Source organism: Protopterus annectens, chromosome 14.part0 (assembly GCF_019279795.1).
Source record: "Protopterus annectens isolate FY-2018-M chromosome 14.part0, PAN1.0, whole genome shotgun sequence".
Taxonomy (NCBI): domain Eukaryota; kingdom Metazoa; phylum Chordata; order Ceratodontiformes; family Protopteridae; genus Protopterus; species Protopterus annectens.
Genome location: NC_056748.1, coordinates 244322186 through 244341067, shown reverse-complemented (window position 1 = coordinate 244341067; position 18882 = coordinate 244322186). Strand labels below are relative to the sequence as shown.

Here is an 18882-nt window from a genome sequence, read left to right as displayed (position 1 = left end):
TTTATATTAGTTACATGTGAGGGAAATCTGTACCCTCTAATTAAATTAAGAAATTATGACAAAGATATTGTACTTAGTAAGACTGGATACAGTTGCAGGGTTTGTTAGCCAGAATGGCCTTTTCTTGTCTAGAATTAGAGATGTTATTGTACTCTGTCTTATGGTGTTGTTTCAGTGGGGTTTCAGACACAGATTATGTTACAAAGCAGTGGGAATCAGTTATTCTAGTGGTGATAGACATAAGGCAGAGAATTACAGACCTCTAAGTCTGATGAGTACTGTAAGCAAACATATTACTCATCCTGCCATTTATATAATTCCCAAGGTTATAGGTTCATTGGTATGAATCATGAATATATATACAAGTCTAAGCATTATTTATGAACGCATTAATCTCTGCTTAATATTTCATTTTATGTATTTTATGTATGGTACACTCCTGTCGTTTCCTATGTATAGAGTTATATGTGTAGTATGTTATTGTTGGTTCATAGGTATAGAGTTATATGTATACCTCTCAGCTTCTTAGAGCAGGAAATCTAGACAAAGCGTAAAATAATGGGGAGACAAAGGACCAAAAATAAGGGCATAGTTTAAATATTGCTCTTATAAACTTAGAACACTTGCATAATAACAGGATTTCTGTTACATGCATTATGTGAAGGATATGAAGTCTGAAACTCAAATGTATGCCATCCATTAGTGACTTCAAAACTCAATGAGTTGTCAGAAAAAACAAATTTTATGAGGAGCAAACCAAAAATATGAGGCAAAAATCTGGACAGTTGAGAGGTACGGTATATTACTGTAAAGTGCTACATTGATTATTTGCGGCTGATAAGGGGGTTGCACCAGCCAACCACCCAGTCAACAAACAATTAATCACTCAGTCACTCAATCAATAAATAAGGTCTTATTAAAATGATGCCATCATCACTGAAGTAAATGGTTGACTAGACTTTTATAACAATCTAAGAAATAAAATTGGTTAAGACCAGGCAGCAGATTTTTTTTCTGACAAAATCCTTTGATATACTTCTGCACTGATAAATTGTTCATAGGTTCATAGGGAGGTACTAGGCTATCGGCCCAAAGGCCTAAGTAAGCCTAGCCAACAAGGTTCCCTGGCTTACGTCACCCAAGAAAGTTATTTTCCTGTGCTACTGTCGAGCAAAGCCACAGAAGTGGTCCCCAGGGTGTATTTCCTATTTCCCATCCACTCATCAAGATTTTTCTTGAAGAGTGCTAATGAGGAACTTTGCTTGACATAGATGGGTAGCTTATTCCAGATTATGGGAAGTCTCTGGGACAGGAATCTATCCCTCCAGCATGTCCTGTTTATTCTGGTGACAAAGTTTAGGTATGTAGAGTGTGTAGCTCAGAGGGATTGGGATTTCTTTAAGTGTAGCATGTCCAACAGCTCTGGGTTTGACATAGCTTTATATGTTAGGCAGAGATCGCCTCTGAGTAGGCGACATGTAACAGAGTAAAGCTGGAGTTTTTTGAGACGGTCAGTGTAAGCCATCTGTTTGAGGCCAGTAATCCTCTTTGTGAGGTACTTCTGTGGCCTTTCCAGCTGCTGCAGATGTCTTGTAAGGTACATTCCAAAATGGGAGTTGTACTCTATAATGGGTCTAATGAGTGTCGAGTAGAGGGAAACAATGACCTCTTTTTTCCTGGATGAGAACCCTTTTGTGATGAGGTGTGCCACACAGAAGGACTTCCTTGTATTATCTTTAGTAACTTTAAATGTTAGCCTTGGCATTTTAAAATGGTTACCAATTTCTCCAGTGAATATAAAAATATAGTATTTGATGAGTATTCTATAGTCAAGCTTATAAACAAAGCTCAGTAACGGAGAAATTTGTTTGCAATACATCTGTCACCTCTTTGCCAGTTAATGACACTGTTTGGACAACTAGGTTGACAGATAACACTATCCATTAGCCATTGCTAAAATGTGGGAGAATATGAGGAAAACTTTAATGGTTCCAGATTAGTGACCTTTAATACTAAAAAAATGTATAGTAGTCCACTTCTCGTCACCTGATAAGGAATATTAATATTCTATGAATAATCGGCTTTTTATCAACTTCTGCCTTTGTTAAGGAAATAGGTGTCACCACTGATGATAAACTGAAGGTTGAACATAACTATTCTGTTCTATTCCCACAGTAGCTACTTGGGTTAATTTTCTAATACTGCTATAGCATAAGACAGTGTGCCATCCTTTGGATGAAATGTTAAACTGAGGCCTCATTTGCCTGAGTTGATGGCATCTCAGATGAATGTAAATGATCCCATGGCACTTAAAGAAAAGATTAGAGGTTCCTTATTTAAACAATCAAAATGACATCATACAAAACTTAAAAACACAGCCTCCTACTTAAAATAAAAATCTTTTTGGCATTCCTTCTGCCTTTTTATATTTACAAAAAAATTACAGTATCAAATAAAACTTCATAATACATTATATTCCTTATCCTGCGCACCCCATCACCCATAAACACTTTTCTGACTTTCTTACTTTATACTCCATCCCATTTTTATTATACAAAACGTCATCACATCTAGCCAAGCATACTTGCCAAATAACTGCAACAGTTCTTTATCCATATACCACATATCTTCAACTCCTTTATAAAAAAGCATATACATCATTTGTATATTAATAGTTTCAGTATTCCATTTAACTTCCATTCCTGTCCAGATTTTTTTCATTCTTTTAAACTCTGAAAAACCTTCTGAACTGCTTCATTCTTGTTACATGCAAAGCATTACCTATCATATCACTTTATGTCCTTCATGGCTGACTTTAGAGGAAATTAATTAATTATCAGTCTCCAAACAAAATCTTCAGAATCTTTAATATACCCAAACCTTTTTTTTCTACTTATAACAGCTTCTCTAATTCTACCTTATATCCCACGCAAGTCATATTATGTAATATATGTAATATTTATCCATAATGTTTTCATATCAACTTTTCCTATTTTGGTGCTTTTATTATGTGACTTTTATATTATTTTACTTTTTTGTATATTCAACAGCTTCTCCTTCATTTTTTTAATCTGTCTTATATGTCCTGGACTGTATCAGTTTGAAAATGTATTCAAGCTTTACATTTTATATTTTAATCACAACATCTTTAGTTTAAGGTAAGATTAAAAGATCCAGTCAGAGAACATTGAGAAAAAATATATACAAAATGCAAGCTAACATATGCATAAAACACAGTGCAATCATACATATAATATATAAACTACTATATGTATATGAAATATCTGAGTATAAGATGACACGTTAGGAAGCTTTATTCATGATATGGGATGGGATGGTAAGTTATCTAACCATCCGATAGCCGTTGCAGGTAAATTCAGTAAAGAGATGCTCATTAAGTGCATCTTTGAACCTTTTAAAAATTTCTAGATTTTTGATGTCTGGATACAGATGGTTCCAGGTAGGAGGTCCCAGTCTAGACAAGGCTCTCTAACCTAAAGTAATTTTAAATAGGGGGTATACCAGAGATGAATTGTTGTTGTGGGTACTTCTGAGTATATAAAAATTCTCTTGTAAAGCTGGTTTCACTCATAAAGGGAGCAGTGACCATGTTTTAGCACCTTGTAAATCAGAATACTTAGAAGAAAAGTAGAACCATGAGGCACTGGAAGGCATTTGGAACTTTTTAGCACTGCGACGGTGCATTTGGGGGTCTGCTAATATAATGATTCTGTGGATTTAATTATCAGCAGACTATATTATGTGAGCATTGTGGACTGAATACATAATAAGAAAAGGAAGACAATATTCAAGTTTGGGAATCAAAATATTTGTAGCAATGGCCCTGTGAGCAGTGGGTGAAAGGAGGTGACTGATCTTGTAACATAGTTTTAAATGAGCAAAGACTTAATTGGTTAAAATATCTGTATATACTGTAAAAAAAGGGCAGGGTTGAGTATTAGACTCAGGCACTTCCTGTCAGTGACATTAGGTATTGTGTTCCCATTAAGATCTTTTAAGAGAACAGCAGGAAAGTGGAAAATTTGTTGGTTGAAACAAACACCATGATATTTGTTTTCTTAAGGTTAACTAGTAGTTTGTTAGTAGTGGACCAAGTGCAAAACTGAGTGAAAGTATCTTGCAACATGGTTTGCAAGTCAGAGTGGCTAGTACAGAATTACAGCAGCATATAATCTGCATATATTATTAATGTGAGATTTGGTAATTCTTGGAGGAGATCATTAAAAGAGAGAGAGAGAAGAGAAGATCTGTCACAGACCTTTGTAGTACACATGTATTAAGTTTACCTGCAGTAGAGAATGCAACATTGCTATGAACTTAGAAGGTTCTGTGTTTTAGAGAGTTGTGAAACACAAACTGTGTCACCTCCAAAGCTGGGCATTTTGAGTTTGTTGAGAAGAAGGGTATGGCTGACTGTCTCAAAAGCCCTTATCATGTCAACAGAGACCTGCAGTAATAAGTCTTTCATTCAGGTTGCAGTAACTGGTATCAGTGGCAATTATCAGGGCAGTAAAGGTACTGAAGGCATTGCAAAAGCCATGGTGTGCATCACATAATAGGCCATAGCTGTAAATGTGTTTAAGCTGTTGCTTGTATAAACATTCTTCAATATTTTGGTAATAGAGCTCAGAGTTGAAATGGGTCTATAATCCTTAATCCCATTAGGAGAAGTGACTTTAGGTAGAGGGATTATAACTGAGTACTTGAATGTTGATTGGACAGTGCCTAAAGTGAGAGGGAGGTTAAATATAAGAGTAAGCGGTTTAGTGACTTTTTTTTTCAGCTGGAAGCCTTAGAAAGAAAGGATGAAGACTGCTGCATTTAGATTCTGAATTGTTTAGTTAAAGAAGTAGAGGTTTGGTCTGTTTTACTGAAATTTCTGAGAAGTGAAAGGTTGCTCTATAAGAGGTTAAAGGGTGTAGATCAGGGGATGGAAGTTCTTGCTCTTCATTGTTGGGAGAGTAAATTGTTAGAAACACTTTAATTATGTCAGTAATGGTAGACTGTAAATAGTTAGCATAATTATTTTGGTAGCTGAAGAGTTACTTAATGTTCCTGTTAAGCATTTGATTTCTTTCCAAAACTGATTGGCTCTAGCTCAGTTTGCTTCCTGTTTCTGTCTACGATACATGGCTTTGCAGTATTTGTTTCAATTTGTGTTTCCTTTTCCAGTTCTTGGGCAAATCTCTGGCTATAATTTTGTTTAGGGTCTATATTACAACGTCAAACTAAACAAGTTTGAATGTTGTAATATCGAACTCTAAAGTCCGAAAGTGGAAAATAGCAAAGCCACAGCACATCACCTTTTTTCCCAGAGAAAAAAAATCAGTAGGCCATTTTCAGGGCTTTGCTATTTCCTCCACTGTGGTGCGATCTCAGAGTTGGTATATTTAAGTAAGGGGGGTGTGGGGGGCACACCTCCCCACATTGGGGGACCTGGTGGGCGAAGACCCCAACTTCAGTTTAAGTTTAAAGTTAAGTTTTTGTTTTGTTTTGTTTTTTGCCACAGAACAGTGATTTTTTTCCCTGGGAAAAAATTGCTGTTCTGTGCTTTCGGTTTTGTTGGGTTTCAGACATAAGGGTTCGATATTACAACGATCGAACTTTTGTAAGTTCGACGTTGTGATATAGACCCTTTTGTATATAATATCCAGTGAAAGCCATGAGTAATAGTGTGATCTAACCCTTCTTTTTGTAAGGGGATATAGTGTATCCTGAATTGTAGGCAGCTTTGTGTTGAACAATTCTTAAGAAGTGCATTCAGACATGGCATACAGAGGAGTCTAATCTATAGCACTGAGTAGGGTGTTGAGATTTGATAGCCCATTACTAAAGAAAGATCTTTCTTCAATTATTTGAGGATGTTTCTTATATATTCTAAGTGACCAAGTGGCCTTAATGAGTGAGTGGTCACTCAGAGCACTGGGGAGTATTTCAATGTGAAGGCAGAAATTTTGTATTCTGGTTATTATTAGGTTAAATAGGAAGTCAGATTCAGTTATTTTATTGGCTTGAGAAAGGCTGCATTATTTGGGCCAGGCTGAACTGCTGCAACATTTTGTTCAGAGGCAGAGAGTCTTATCCAATTGAAATCACCAAGAATAACTGTGTTATGGATGCCTTTAGGGAACATATGTTGTAGACTTTATGTAAAACAGAAACAAAGGAGGTGGGGGAATGTAAAGTGCAATCTACATGTGAGTGTACCTGCTTAATGTGATGTGCGAGAGCACCCAGTTGGGACTCTTGTCATTTGTAGTATGAGAATTATTGCAATCTACAACCATAGTAGAGGTAGTCCTTTTGATTAGAATTGAAGCACTGTCGCCAATTTTAGGGCCTAGTCTGTTGACATTTGCTACACATATATATATATATATATATATATATATATATATATATATATATAGACAGAGAGAGATGTGTGTGTGTGTGTGTGTGTGCACGTGTGCGTGCGTGCGTGTGTGTGTGTGTGTGTGTGTGTGTGTGTGTGTAGCAGTTGTCCAGTATAAAAGTGGAGGGGCAGCAATCATCCTTCAACCAGGCTTCTGATATAGCAAGAGTATGGGGATTTTCTGTTATCAGACATGCTTCAAGCTGGTCCATTTATTATTAAGACTGCAGGAATTAAGACAAGAAATGTTATTTGTGATATGATAAGTGACTGGGTCCTGTAACTGAGGGCTGTGTGCATAACCACAGGCACAAGGTGAATAGAGTGGAGTGACAGGACAAAGGATCTAGTGAAGGAAGAAGTGAGATAAAAGAAGGAGAAGGCTTATCCGAGGCAAGTTCTCTTTAAACAAAATAACTACTACAGCAATGTCCTTCTGTAAGCTAGTGTAAAGGAAGACGGGACTTACACTTAGTGAGAGAGACAAATGTATAAGTACAAGAGGAAGCAAATGTTTACAGTAACTGGAAGGAAAATGAAGACAAAGATTGCTTTGAGAAGAAAAGGGAAGTGCTTAGGTAAAATGAGACCTGATCTCATTAAGTTAAATTACGAGAAAGTGTTGTCATTGATGAGTGTATGCTGAGTTTGTCAGAATGTTAGGTAAAGTAAGGAGAGGTGTTAGTGGTGGTGTATGCGTGGTATGATATAGTGTGTTGCTAAGAGATTCTAACAATAATAATAATGTTATACTGCTTGGTAGGACAGTCAAGAAGTTATGAGTTATGGGAGTAACAGAGTCAAAGTTTAGAAGTTTAGACAGAAAAGAGTATGAGTTAGCTGTAGTCAAGAAATCAAGATTTCTTTGCAGATAAGTTTCAGTTGGGGTGAGTGTTTAATTCTTGAACAGAGGCTAGGCCTGATGGATGAGCTTTGTGAAGATCAGAGAAAGAATCTTATTAGCAGAAGCTCAGCTGAGTGATATAATAGGAATAGTGATGTATTTAGTTCTGACTGGTTGATGACTGGTGATAGAGATTGTAGGAGTGGTTTGATAAGTATAAATGTGATGATATGGAGGACAGGTGGGATGGGGTATTGGGAACAAAGCAAAGCCACACCTAGAGTAGTATTGCAAAGTAGTGCTACCCCCTGAGTTAGTACAAGAGAAAAAAACAATCCGAGAAAATGGCTAAAGAGCCCTTAATAGCAACAAATGTGCTCTGGGAGAAAATGGTTGAAGAGTACACAAATCAGCTACAGAAGTGAAAGAACTGAGTTGGGTGAGACATTTCCATCTGAACAGATTAATTGGGGTAGTGTAGGTAGCTGAGTAAGCTAAGGCCTGAAACTAATAGCATTAATAAATATTTTTTGTAGAAGTGGTGCATCACACTTATCAGTACGTTAAGCTGGCAGAGAGCAGGTAGTTAAGAAGCCTTAACTGACTTAAAGCTGCAGTAGTGTTGCTTTTAGCAAGATTTTTTTAAACAGTCTGCAGCTGAGATGGGGCACAGTCTGAAGTTTTTCATAGTGAGGCAGCAGGAAAAATTAGGGACCTTAAAGACTTGCACTACCTAACTCCTTAGCTTTCCACTACATAGGTTCATAGGTTGGTACTAGGCTATCGGCCCAAGGGCCTAAACAAGCCTAGCCATAACAATTCCCTGGATATTCGTTTCTTATCACCCTTTTTCCAAATAAGCATATTACTTTTACAAATTTCTCTTGATTTTATGGCTCAATTCACCCATTCGCATATCACTTTAGGGAAACATTTAAGTTCTTCCATGCTCATTTTGCAGTAAAATGTATAATCAGTATAATCTTCCTCTGGTACAGACTCAATCCTTCCACTGTATATACTTTTGATCTTCGTCAGTAGTAATTTCTCTGCTTAGTATGTCCATTGCTTCTTGAAAAATGTGATTAACACTCTATTTAACATCCTATATAATCTGTTTATCTGCATATATAGCTTCAAGAAATAAAACAAACAAAACAAAAAAAACTACAGCTTTTATTATTTCTCCTTGCTCATTAACTATCATACCATGCTCATCCGGTACCAGTAACCATTTGAAATGTCACGGCCCACTAGATCGAGTCCCAAAATGCAGACTGACTGGCCGAAAGAACAGACTTACATATACTAAGTCCAAGATGCCATTTCTAAAAATATTCTCTTTTCTCCTAGGTGTGGCAATCTCGGTGTTGGTGTATATATAAGTTTGGGGGGTGCGGGGGGCTTGCTCCAACTGCAAAAAGAAGTGTTGAGCAGAAGAGTGATTTTCGAGATTCACTCTTCTCTGGGTTTTCAGTCTGTTTTTTAGGTGCTTGGCATTTCAAGTGTCAACAAAACCTTCACTGGCATACTTTTGTTATACTTTATTTGCCTGCTTAAAAATGATTTATTCCTTCTTTTCAACCTTCAAGAACTTATTTTTGTCTTAATAACTTGTCTCTTTATATTTGCTGCATTCAGCATAAATATTATTTTTTGCTGCTTCATGACCTTTTCAGAATTACCTCTTATAACTTCCTTTAATTTCTGAAATTATTCCTTATACATTTCGTTTTTACTCTTATGCCCAAACATTGTATAATGAAATGCATAGTCTTGTATATTCTTTTGCAATCAACCCACCTCTCTAACCAATTCCTATAAAAACATTAATTTGTAAATGTTCTGTAAATAAGACCTGCTTTTCTTCTTGTAACATAAATATATATATATATATATATATATATATATATATATATATATATATATATATATATATATATAAATATATATATGTGTGATGTCACTTTTCAGTTTGGTCAGTGAAAAAAAAGTTGTGCCTTCGATTTCTGGTCAGTGTACCCTTACTTGCAACAACAATACAAAACATAAACACTTTTTCAAAGCCTGCAATCCAGAAGTCGAACTCATATCAGTAATGCTTTTGAAAAAAATGTATCTTAAGAGTAGAGCTACCAAATGAAGGTTATCCTGATGGCATGGGATTGCACTATATGTGGTACAACCAGCAATCTGATATCAGCTATTAATCTAGTCACTACATGGCTGACCAGGGAGAAAGGAGGTGAGTGTATAACATCCAATGTGCTTTGTCATGAGAAAAAGAGAAGGACTAGCTGCCACTGCAGTGGCATCTCTTTCTCAGTAGATCTCACAAATGCAGCAGCTAGGTGATCCAAAAAACCTTGGCTGATCAAGTCATTATAGCATGCTGCATGTTATAACAGCTCTTTGTGAGTGTCTGAGAAGATGGCATGCTATTGTTAGATGAGCAATGTTAAGGAGAGGATGTACTAAAAATGTCATCCCACAATATGTCAATCTTAGGACATGACTGTCAATTGTCACCCCTAGAATATGTTGCATCAAACAAAAATGTAGTACAAAAGTAAAATAATAATACATTAGTAAATATAATAATATTTAGATAGTTGTCACCTTTTCAGATGACTAAAAATAACATTTCTTACTGAACATTAATATTAAGTGGGCCAAACATTATCTTCAAATTGCTCAAAACACTTCCTTTTACTTTGTTACAAAAGTAAACAATTACCACATTTTCTGTGTTTTATGTCTTATTATCACAACTCTAGTGGAAAATTATAAAAATATTTTCTATCTTAAAATATTTTCTTAAAACAGGGTGATTGCAATTTCTGGGGTTTTTTTACGGGGTCGGAAGGGAAAACTACTGGACAAGTCAAGACTGTTCCATGAAAAGACTGGTTGTAACCATACATTGTGCAATACCATTTTTACTGTAACTAATAAGCACAAACATGGGTCTTTTCTTGTAAGAGATGATATCATGAATAAAAGACAGCACACTACACATTCTAGTATGATTTCTTGCTGTTATATGATTACCTTTCGAAATGCATTATTTATTTATTTATTAAAGTGCTTTATCTAAATTGTCAGCGATGATATCATGAGTAAAATATCATGAGTAAAAGATTTTGCGGTGGTGCAGCGGTTAGTGTTGTCACCTCACAGCAAGAGGTTCTCCCGTTCGATTCTCGGCTGGAGCGCCTTCTGTGTGGAGTCTGTATAGCCTCCCAGCGGTCGAGTGACGCTTAAAGATATGCAGGTAGGTGCATGCATGAATGGGTGTGCCTTCTTTGAAGGTTGGGCATCAGGCAGGCAACTCAGCACTGTAAAAATCCACTGCCAATCATTAGCAGACCAGAGTTCCGCTGTGGCGACCCCTAACCGGGAAAAGCCAAAAGACTTTTTTTTAAGATATCATGACTAAAAGACAGCATATACATTCTAGTGTGATTTCTTTCTGTTATATGACTTGCTTTCGAAATGTATTTTTTAATAATTAAATTGCATCATCTTGCCTTCTGTGTGGAGTCTGCATGGCCTCCCAGCAGTCGAGTGACGCTTAAAGACATGCAAGTAGCTGCATGCGTGAATGGGTGTGCCTTCTTTGAAAGTCAGGCATCAGGCTGGCAAACTCAGCACTGTAAAAATCCACTGCGAAACATTAGCGGACCGGAGTTCCGCTGTGGCGACCCCTAACCGGGAAAAGCTGAAAGACTTTTTTTTAAGATATCATAACTAAAAGACTGCATATACATTCTAGTGTGATTTCTTTCTGTTATATGACTTACTTTCTAAATGTATTTTTTAATATTAAATTGCATCATCTAGTTTTACATAGGAGGTATGTGGTCATATAGAATGTTGCTAACTGTACAATGCGTGTGTGTGTGTGTGCATGTGTGTGTGTGTGTGTGCATGTGTGTGTGTGTATGTGTGTGTGTGTGTGTGTGTGTGTGTGTGTGTGTGTGTGTGTGTGTGTGTGTGTGTGTGTATGTGTGTACGCGTGCGCGCACCCTTCAGTTTCCTGCAGCTGCTGTACTTTGTTTTCCTTCCTATTTGTAACTCTTTTGCTTTGTACTTCTGTTTTATATTAGGTGCATCATTACTTCAGCAGTACCTGTGGTATATTAGGGGCATCATTACTTCAGCAGTACCTGTGGTATATTAGGGGCATCATTACTTCAGCAGTACCTGTGGTATATTAGGGGCATCATTACTTCAGCAGTACCTGTGGTATATTAGGGGCATCATTACTTCAGCGGTACCTGTGGTATATTAGGGGCATCATTACTTCAGCAGTACCTGTGGTATATTAGGGGCCTCATTACTTCAGCAGTACCTGTGGTACTGACTTTACCTATTTGCCTTGTGAACAGCGTTATTTAATTTGTTTCTTTATGCACTCACTTTTTATGACTTGTTGGAGAGTTACAGAAATGATACTTCAATATATTTCTTATTCAAACTTGGGAGATTAGTACTTTGTTTTTGTAACCAAATGTGAGAGAAGAGAAAGAGAGATGAAAATGCAGATGTTAATTACTACCAAATGAAAATGTTTACATGTCCATAACTGACTATAGGAAGACACATACTTTACTACAACTATGAATATAGCTATGAACATAAAAATTAAATGACAAAAGATACCTTAATGTGTAATGAAGTGAATGTTGAATTTGAGGTTCTGATTTGATTTAAATAATATAGAGCCGATGAATTGTAATAAATGAAAGGCAATATTGACTATATAATTAGTGAGTAAAATGGGATATGTTATTTCTCTTTTAATTTCTTTTCTTTTCAGTGGTTTCCAGTTATTTCTTTCTGCTTGTCTCTTTAATGAGTTGTTATTGCATTCCATGTCCTCTGTCTTGTCCATAACACGTTTTGATTTTAAAAATAATATGACATTGTCCACGTCATCAAAGATTTTTGTTTCATCTGGAAGAAATATTTTCAGTCTAGCTGGGAAGAGCAGGTTAACTTTGATCTGACATTTTTTGAGTTCATTTATTAAAGGTAGAAAGCATTTTCTTCTAGATATCACTACAGACGAAAAGTCATTGTCAAATCTTATTATTTGGTCCTGGATTTTTATGAGAGACTTTGTCCAAGCTGTCTTTAGTATCAGATCTGTATCTTGTGTAGATAAAAAAATCTTACTACAGTAGATCTTGGATTTGATTTCTTTGAAGAGGAAGCTGTAGTAGACATAGACCTGTGAGCTCTCTCAATGCCGAAAGACATAGCTTCTGAGACATCGAGGACTTTAGGAAGCAAAGATGTTAGAAAGTTTGTCATGTTGTCATTTTCAATGCCTTCATGTAATCCAAAGATTTGTATGTTGTTTCTGCAGGATGAATTCTCTAGATCATATATGTTTTCTAACAGCAAGGTGTTCTGCTTTAATAAAAATTCCAAGTTATGTTCATCCTCTGATAGTCTTCTTTCAAAATCATTTAAAGCTTCTTCAATCCCAGAAATCTGAGTTTTTTGTTGGTTTAATGTTTCTTGTATCTGTTCCATTTGTCTAGAACAGCTGTCTTTATAGTTTTCAATTTTGTTGTCGATTTTATCCATCTTAAGAGAGAGCTCTTGTAGATCTGGTAAGAACAAACTGTATATCCTTCCTTAGAGAAGAATCTTGTGAGGATCCTTTGCTGTGACTCATCTTGAAGTTTGAAGAAAGAGAACTTTTCAAATGAAATTTTAACAGGAAAATATAGGATTAAAAAATATTTTTTGGATATATTCCACAAAAGGCTTCAATCTAATAGTATTTGTTGAGAAAAAACTGTCTGGAATAATTTAAAAGTGAAATTTCCTGTCGGAGATGAAAAAAAATATAGCCGAGCAGATGAAAGCTGCTGTTAATCAGTGAGTATCTTGGCCACACCCATATTCACACTTGGGAAGGACAGGAGCTTGCAGTTTTTTTCCTTTATTCTAGAATCATAAACCTTTTGAAGTGCTCCGTTATTCTGAAATGTTTTGTTTAGCAAAGTGATCATGCTGTAAATTATTTTCTCTTGTGTGTGAGCACTTTAGCTCTGTGGCACTGCTTGCCTCCAAGATTGTAAGGGCAGCAACTTCTATATGTCAAATGATGGGTTGGACAAACTGGCAAAATTCTTTTTTCAGCTGCCAATCTGACTCTTCTTTCATGTAGGTAAGTAATATTTCATATCTGTTGAAAAGTATCCAAATGGACTACCCACCTGCTATTTTATAATTTCATGATGTGACCAGAAAATCATTACATTTCACTTCAGCTCAGTGCATTGGATTTAACTAAAACATAATCTGGAATTGAGTACATCTGCTGTCTTTGTTCTTGTTACTCCAAAAAGTAAACTCCACCCAGTACCCCAGGCTGACATAATTTGGGTAGGGTGGTGGAATTCAACCAATTCAATACTTTGCAAAGCAGAGCTATTGAACTGAATGAGGGCCAGACAACATAATGCAACTCAGTTACATTCAATGTTAAATGACTGCATTTCCAAGTCTGAGCTCAGTGCCAAAGATGTCCAAGGACTTGGCAAGGCGAAAGATTCTGGCCAAAGTTCTCAGGCAGAGCAGCCCCAGCTGAATGACAGGTCTTTTATCGCAGGCAGGAAACCTAATAGTAGTTCTGGCATATAGGTGGAACTGCATTGTCATGAGACCATTCAGCACCACAGCTCCATCTGTAGGCTAGACTAGCGAATGCAGTCATGACTGCCAATATGGCCATTATGCCTACATCACCATATCCAAGAAGAGGGACAGGGATTTGGACCACTAGCCCACCAGGGAATGCAACATAAAAATAAATAAATAAATAAACACTAAAATGAGCTGTTGCCTGACGAGTTCTGAGAAAGACTCACTATAACCGCTACCACACTCTTCCCAGGCAGGACTCCTGACTCCTGATACCTGCTGTACAGCTCTTCTAGCATGTGTAATTGGGTACAGCAGACAGTCAAGCTTCCCACTGGTACTACATACAACATCTAGTTCCACATACAGGTGAAGCTTCTCCCTCAGTGAGAAGAACAATGGCTTTAGCCTCTAATTTGGCCTCACAATGAGAGATTTGATGGGCTTAGCCTCTAATTTGGCCTCACACATTATCAACCCTCATCAATGTACAGTGCCAAATTATTTTGGTGAGTTGAGCCAATTCCCCTTTTTGAACTGGGGACAGGGCTCTTTCAGTCTCCATCAGCATACATTGAAAGGGTAGTTACGTAGTACTATCTTTTGGACTCAGTTAAGAAGTAACGTGTAGCTGGGTGTGTTACTGAATGCCCACTCCTTTTGGAATCCAGACCACGGACACAGTAGATTAATATAAATGAGCCATGGATTCAGAGATTATACTATGATTTGAGTAAATCCTTTTCTGAGATATAATTGCTTCTCACTTTACTTTAAGTGCCATTCATTCATGAAAACAATAAAAGAAGGCAGGGTAGAGACATTAAAACGATAAGCTGCATGCGTCCCATTGTCCTATATGTTTAATGAGCTGCTTAGTTTATATAACTCTTCTATAATGTATGTTTAATGAGGTTCTTATTTTATATAACTCTTCTATAATGTATGTTTAATGAGGTTCTTATTTTATATAACTCTTCTATAATGTCTGTTTAATGAGGTTCTTATTTTATATAACTCTTCTATAATGTCTGTTTAATGAGGTTCTTATTTTATATAACTCTTCTATAATGTCTGTTTAATGAGGTTCTTATTTTGCATAACTATATATACACCTGTCTTTTCCAAACAGGTACCATTTGCCAAAAACATCTATGGACTTATAGCACCAAACTTTGGAGTTGGATTTGCAATTGGTAAGTACATCCTAACTTAATGTCTGATTTTGCAAAAAAGAAGCTAGCTTAAATGATTTTACTTAAATTGCCACTTGATGATTACTAAACTATACAAATCAGAATTCAAAGACAACTTGGTAGTAAAAGAGAGGTCTGAATCAACACAGATATGAACCATGGCCATTTGCAAACATGGAAATTAATGCCAGTGACAGAAAACAAAAATGGTCTTCCAAGGTCACCAACTAAAACATTACCCATGTCTTTACATAAATGAAGCCAAATTACTAATGTAAGGTTGTCTTTTGTTAGGCAATATTATATTATGCTGGAATCATTTTGTGTCATGCCTATTTTTTCATGTAGTACAACTTTAATCATTAACTTAACATGGACTAGATCCAATAATTGCCGAGATAAAGAACATGAATAAAGCAGAGCAAAGCAGAATGTAGCTGAGCAGAACTACATTTAGCATTCTCTGGTCCTGTATTTATTTGACATTACAGAATCTGCATAGTAAAAATCAGTAGTCTATTAATTCCTTCCATCGAGTAACCTATACGTCAGCTTTCCCAATGTTGGCACACTACCACACATGCACCAAGAAAGAGCCTCAGTGCCTGCAATATCTACATTACAAATAACCCATTCCCCTTATTTATATGTACTAATTCTGAGAGCACACAATATGAGGGAAGGCCATATTCACCACCTAAGAACTGTGCAGTCTCGCACACCTCTCAACCATATGTTTAGTCTACCAAATGGGATCAACTAAACAGATGTTGAATAAAGATAATTTAGATGAAAGTGAATCCATATATATATATATATATATATATATATATACATACATATGTATATATATATATATATATATATATATATATATATATATACATATACATATATAGATGTGTATATGTATATATATATATATATATATATATATATATATATATATGTATGTATATATATATATATATATATATATATATATATATATATATATATATTGTATTTCTCCACAAATAAGACCTAACCAGAGAATAAGGCCTGGCATGGTTTTCCAGGGTGGTCATGATATAAGTCCTACCCCCAAAATAAGCCCCAGTTAAGATCGTCAACAACACATGACGGACATGTTAAATTATCAAATAATATTATTTACACCTGTTGAATGAAGTTATCATACTCTTCCCTCCATTTTCAGACCATTTGGACACCCAACTTCTTCTCTTTGCAGAAAGTATAAGATTCTTTCCCTGGGAGTCCTCCACGATTCTTACTGTAACCCTAATCTTCACTCACACTTGATGGTTGAGATTGTTGGCCCATAAACACTGGCAAGTGTACTTTGATTGGTCAAAGTACAGACAATGCACGTAAAATGTGAGCACTTGATAACAAATGACAGTGGTGTCTTCTTAACTGTCACCATTTTGAATTGCCACTCGTGTCTCGTAAGTCTTCAATTAACCCCCCCCCCCGACAAGATTAGTGCAAAAAGAAATAGCTATTCCATCAAGTAAAAGAAAGGAATCCTGGAGGACTCCTGGGGAAATAATCTGATGGTGTTCTGCAAAGAGAAGAAGTTGGATCTCCAAATGGTCCGAAAATGGCGTGCAGCATACGATAACCTCAGTCAACAGGCTGACAAGGGAAATGCTAAGAAGTGCAAGTGTGTATTAGGTCGGCAACCATTATTTCCTGAGCTGGAAGACATCATCTGTGAATGGATTGCTAACAGGAGAGCAATATCCACAGAAGAATTCAAAGCATCACAACATTGGCTGGATGATTTCCTTCAGCGATATGAACTGTCTCTAAGAAGATCAACAACACTGTTCAAGCTGGTAGATACTGAAGTTATTAAACGTGCACTTGCATTCAAGTCCTTTGTTGATGGCATCGACTTTTCTAAATACCAACTCTCCCAACATGAATGCTATGGATGAAACTGCAGTGTTTATGGGCCAAGGATCTCAAACAACAATTGATCAGAGGTGTGCCTCTTCAATCTACATTACCTCCATTGGCTACGAAAGTGCAGGTGTTACCTGTATTTTGGCAATTCTTCTAGATGGAAAGAAAACTCCATCTCTAATCATTAGTAAGGGCAAGAAATGTAAGATTGAATGTGTTTCAGGCATTTACATTCTTGAAACCAAAAAAGCCTGGTGCACACAAGCAGTTATAAGAAAGTGGGTCAATGTAACACTGGCACTTATTTTGCAAGGTGGAGAAAGAGGTCTGCTAGTCTCGGATTCAGCCAGCACTCACCGTGCTAAAGACATGAAGAAATTCCTTGCACGGAGAAGAATAGCTCAAATAATGATTCCCGTAGGAATGACTGCGTATCTCATACTCTTGATATTGCAATAAACAAGCCATTCAAGGACCATTTGCGCATGGAACTCAATGACTACATTGAAAATAGAATGGAGAGAAATCAGCATGGAAACTTTGTGAAGCCTAGCATACAAGAGGTCATGACTTGGGTTAAAAATTCATGGGATAAAATCACTGACAGCTGTGGTGCCAATGCACTACGAGCAGGCTACTTGGACAAGCAGTGCTCATTTAAGGAGAGCTCAATTGCTAGGCATGACAGATTGGGGCCATTGGTTCTACAGGAAATGGAATCACAACAAATTCAGGCTGGAATTCAGGGGTTGGAGACTTAAGACAATGTTCCAGAAGAAGATGACATGACTGTATTTGAATAACTTTTCCATTATCGGGGCAACAGAATGGATTGCTTCTGCTTTCAGCTGCCAGCAAGCTCTTGTCAGTTTTTTGACTTCACTATGTTAAGGTAACATTTCATTATCAAGGGGTAATTATAAAGTAAGGCCACTAGTTCCCAGACTTCATTTTTATGACTTTCCTTCATTCTTCTCTTACGGTTTGGGTAAGGAATAAAGAAAGCATCACCACTCAAAAAGTGGCAGTTATTCATCTGTTTTATTCCCGTCCTCCAATACACATGTATTGAGATTTTTCTGCACTTTCTGTTAAGTATGAAATATTACACTGTGAAAGCCAAGGTATAGATATTCTGAAGTTGAAATGTTTGTTCCACTGTTTATGTAGAATTCTCACACAACTGTTGTTGCCCAATAACAGAAAAGTACCAAATAAATGTCAATTTGTGTACATGAATAAATGTAGATTGTTGCATGGGGGAGGTAAATAAGGCATCCCCTGATAATAAGCCATAATGCGTATTTCGGCGGGGGAAAAGTATAAGACCCGGTCTTATTTTCGGGGAAATACAGTATATATATATATATATATATATATATATATATATATATATATCGAAATAGGTGTACCTAAATTGATTTAAACAGCACAAGACTGACAATTAAAAAGATTAATAGTAAAAACATCTAAGTTGCAAAATATCTAAACAGAAAATACTGACAAAATTGAAGTTATACTAGGGAAGGGTTTATGCCCTTTCCCAACTGCTGTGCGACCTCAGACTTGGTACATATAATTAGCAGTGGGTGTGCAGGGTGTAAGGGGGTGCACTCAAAAAAAACACAACCATTCACAGTTTGACAACGTATGTGTTTATAAAGAACATTTTTAGACATACATCTGGATGAAACAAACTATATTGTGATGCAGAGTGTGATTGCTGCAGTCATGTATTTTTCAGAAGTCATTCTGCATTCATCCTAGCAGTCTAATTTTATTTCTGACTTTTATGCAGCACTACTTTTAACAAGTTTTGTAAATGAACTATTTTACAATATTGTTTTTCCCCA

General features: G+C 36.4%; 1 protein-coding gene across 1 annotated transcript in view; it reads left to right on the top strand.

Moving 5' to 3' along the window:
• SLC18A2 (solute carrier family 18 member A2) overlaps positions 1-18882 on the top strand; it is a gene marked incomplete in the record, with an annotated part of 947305 nt that overhangs the window by 869144 nt on the left and 59279 nt on the right. Inside the window, 1 exon segment of the mRNA XM_044055965.1 lies at positions 15055-15118. Coding sequence (XP_043911900.1) covers positions 15055-15118 — 64 coding nt within the window.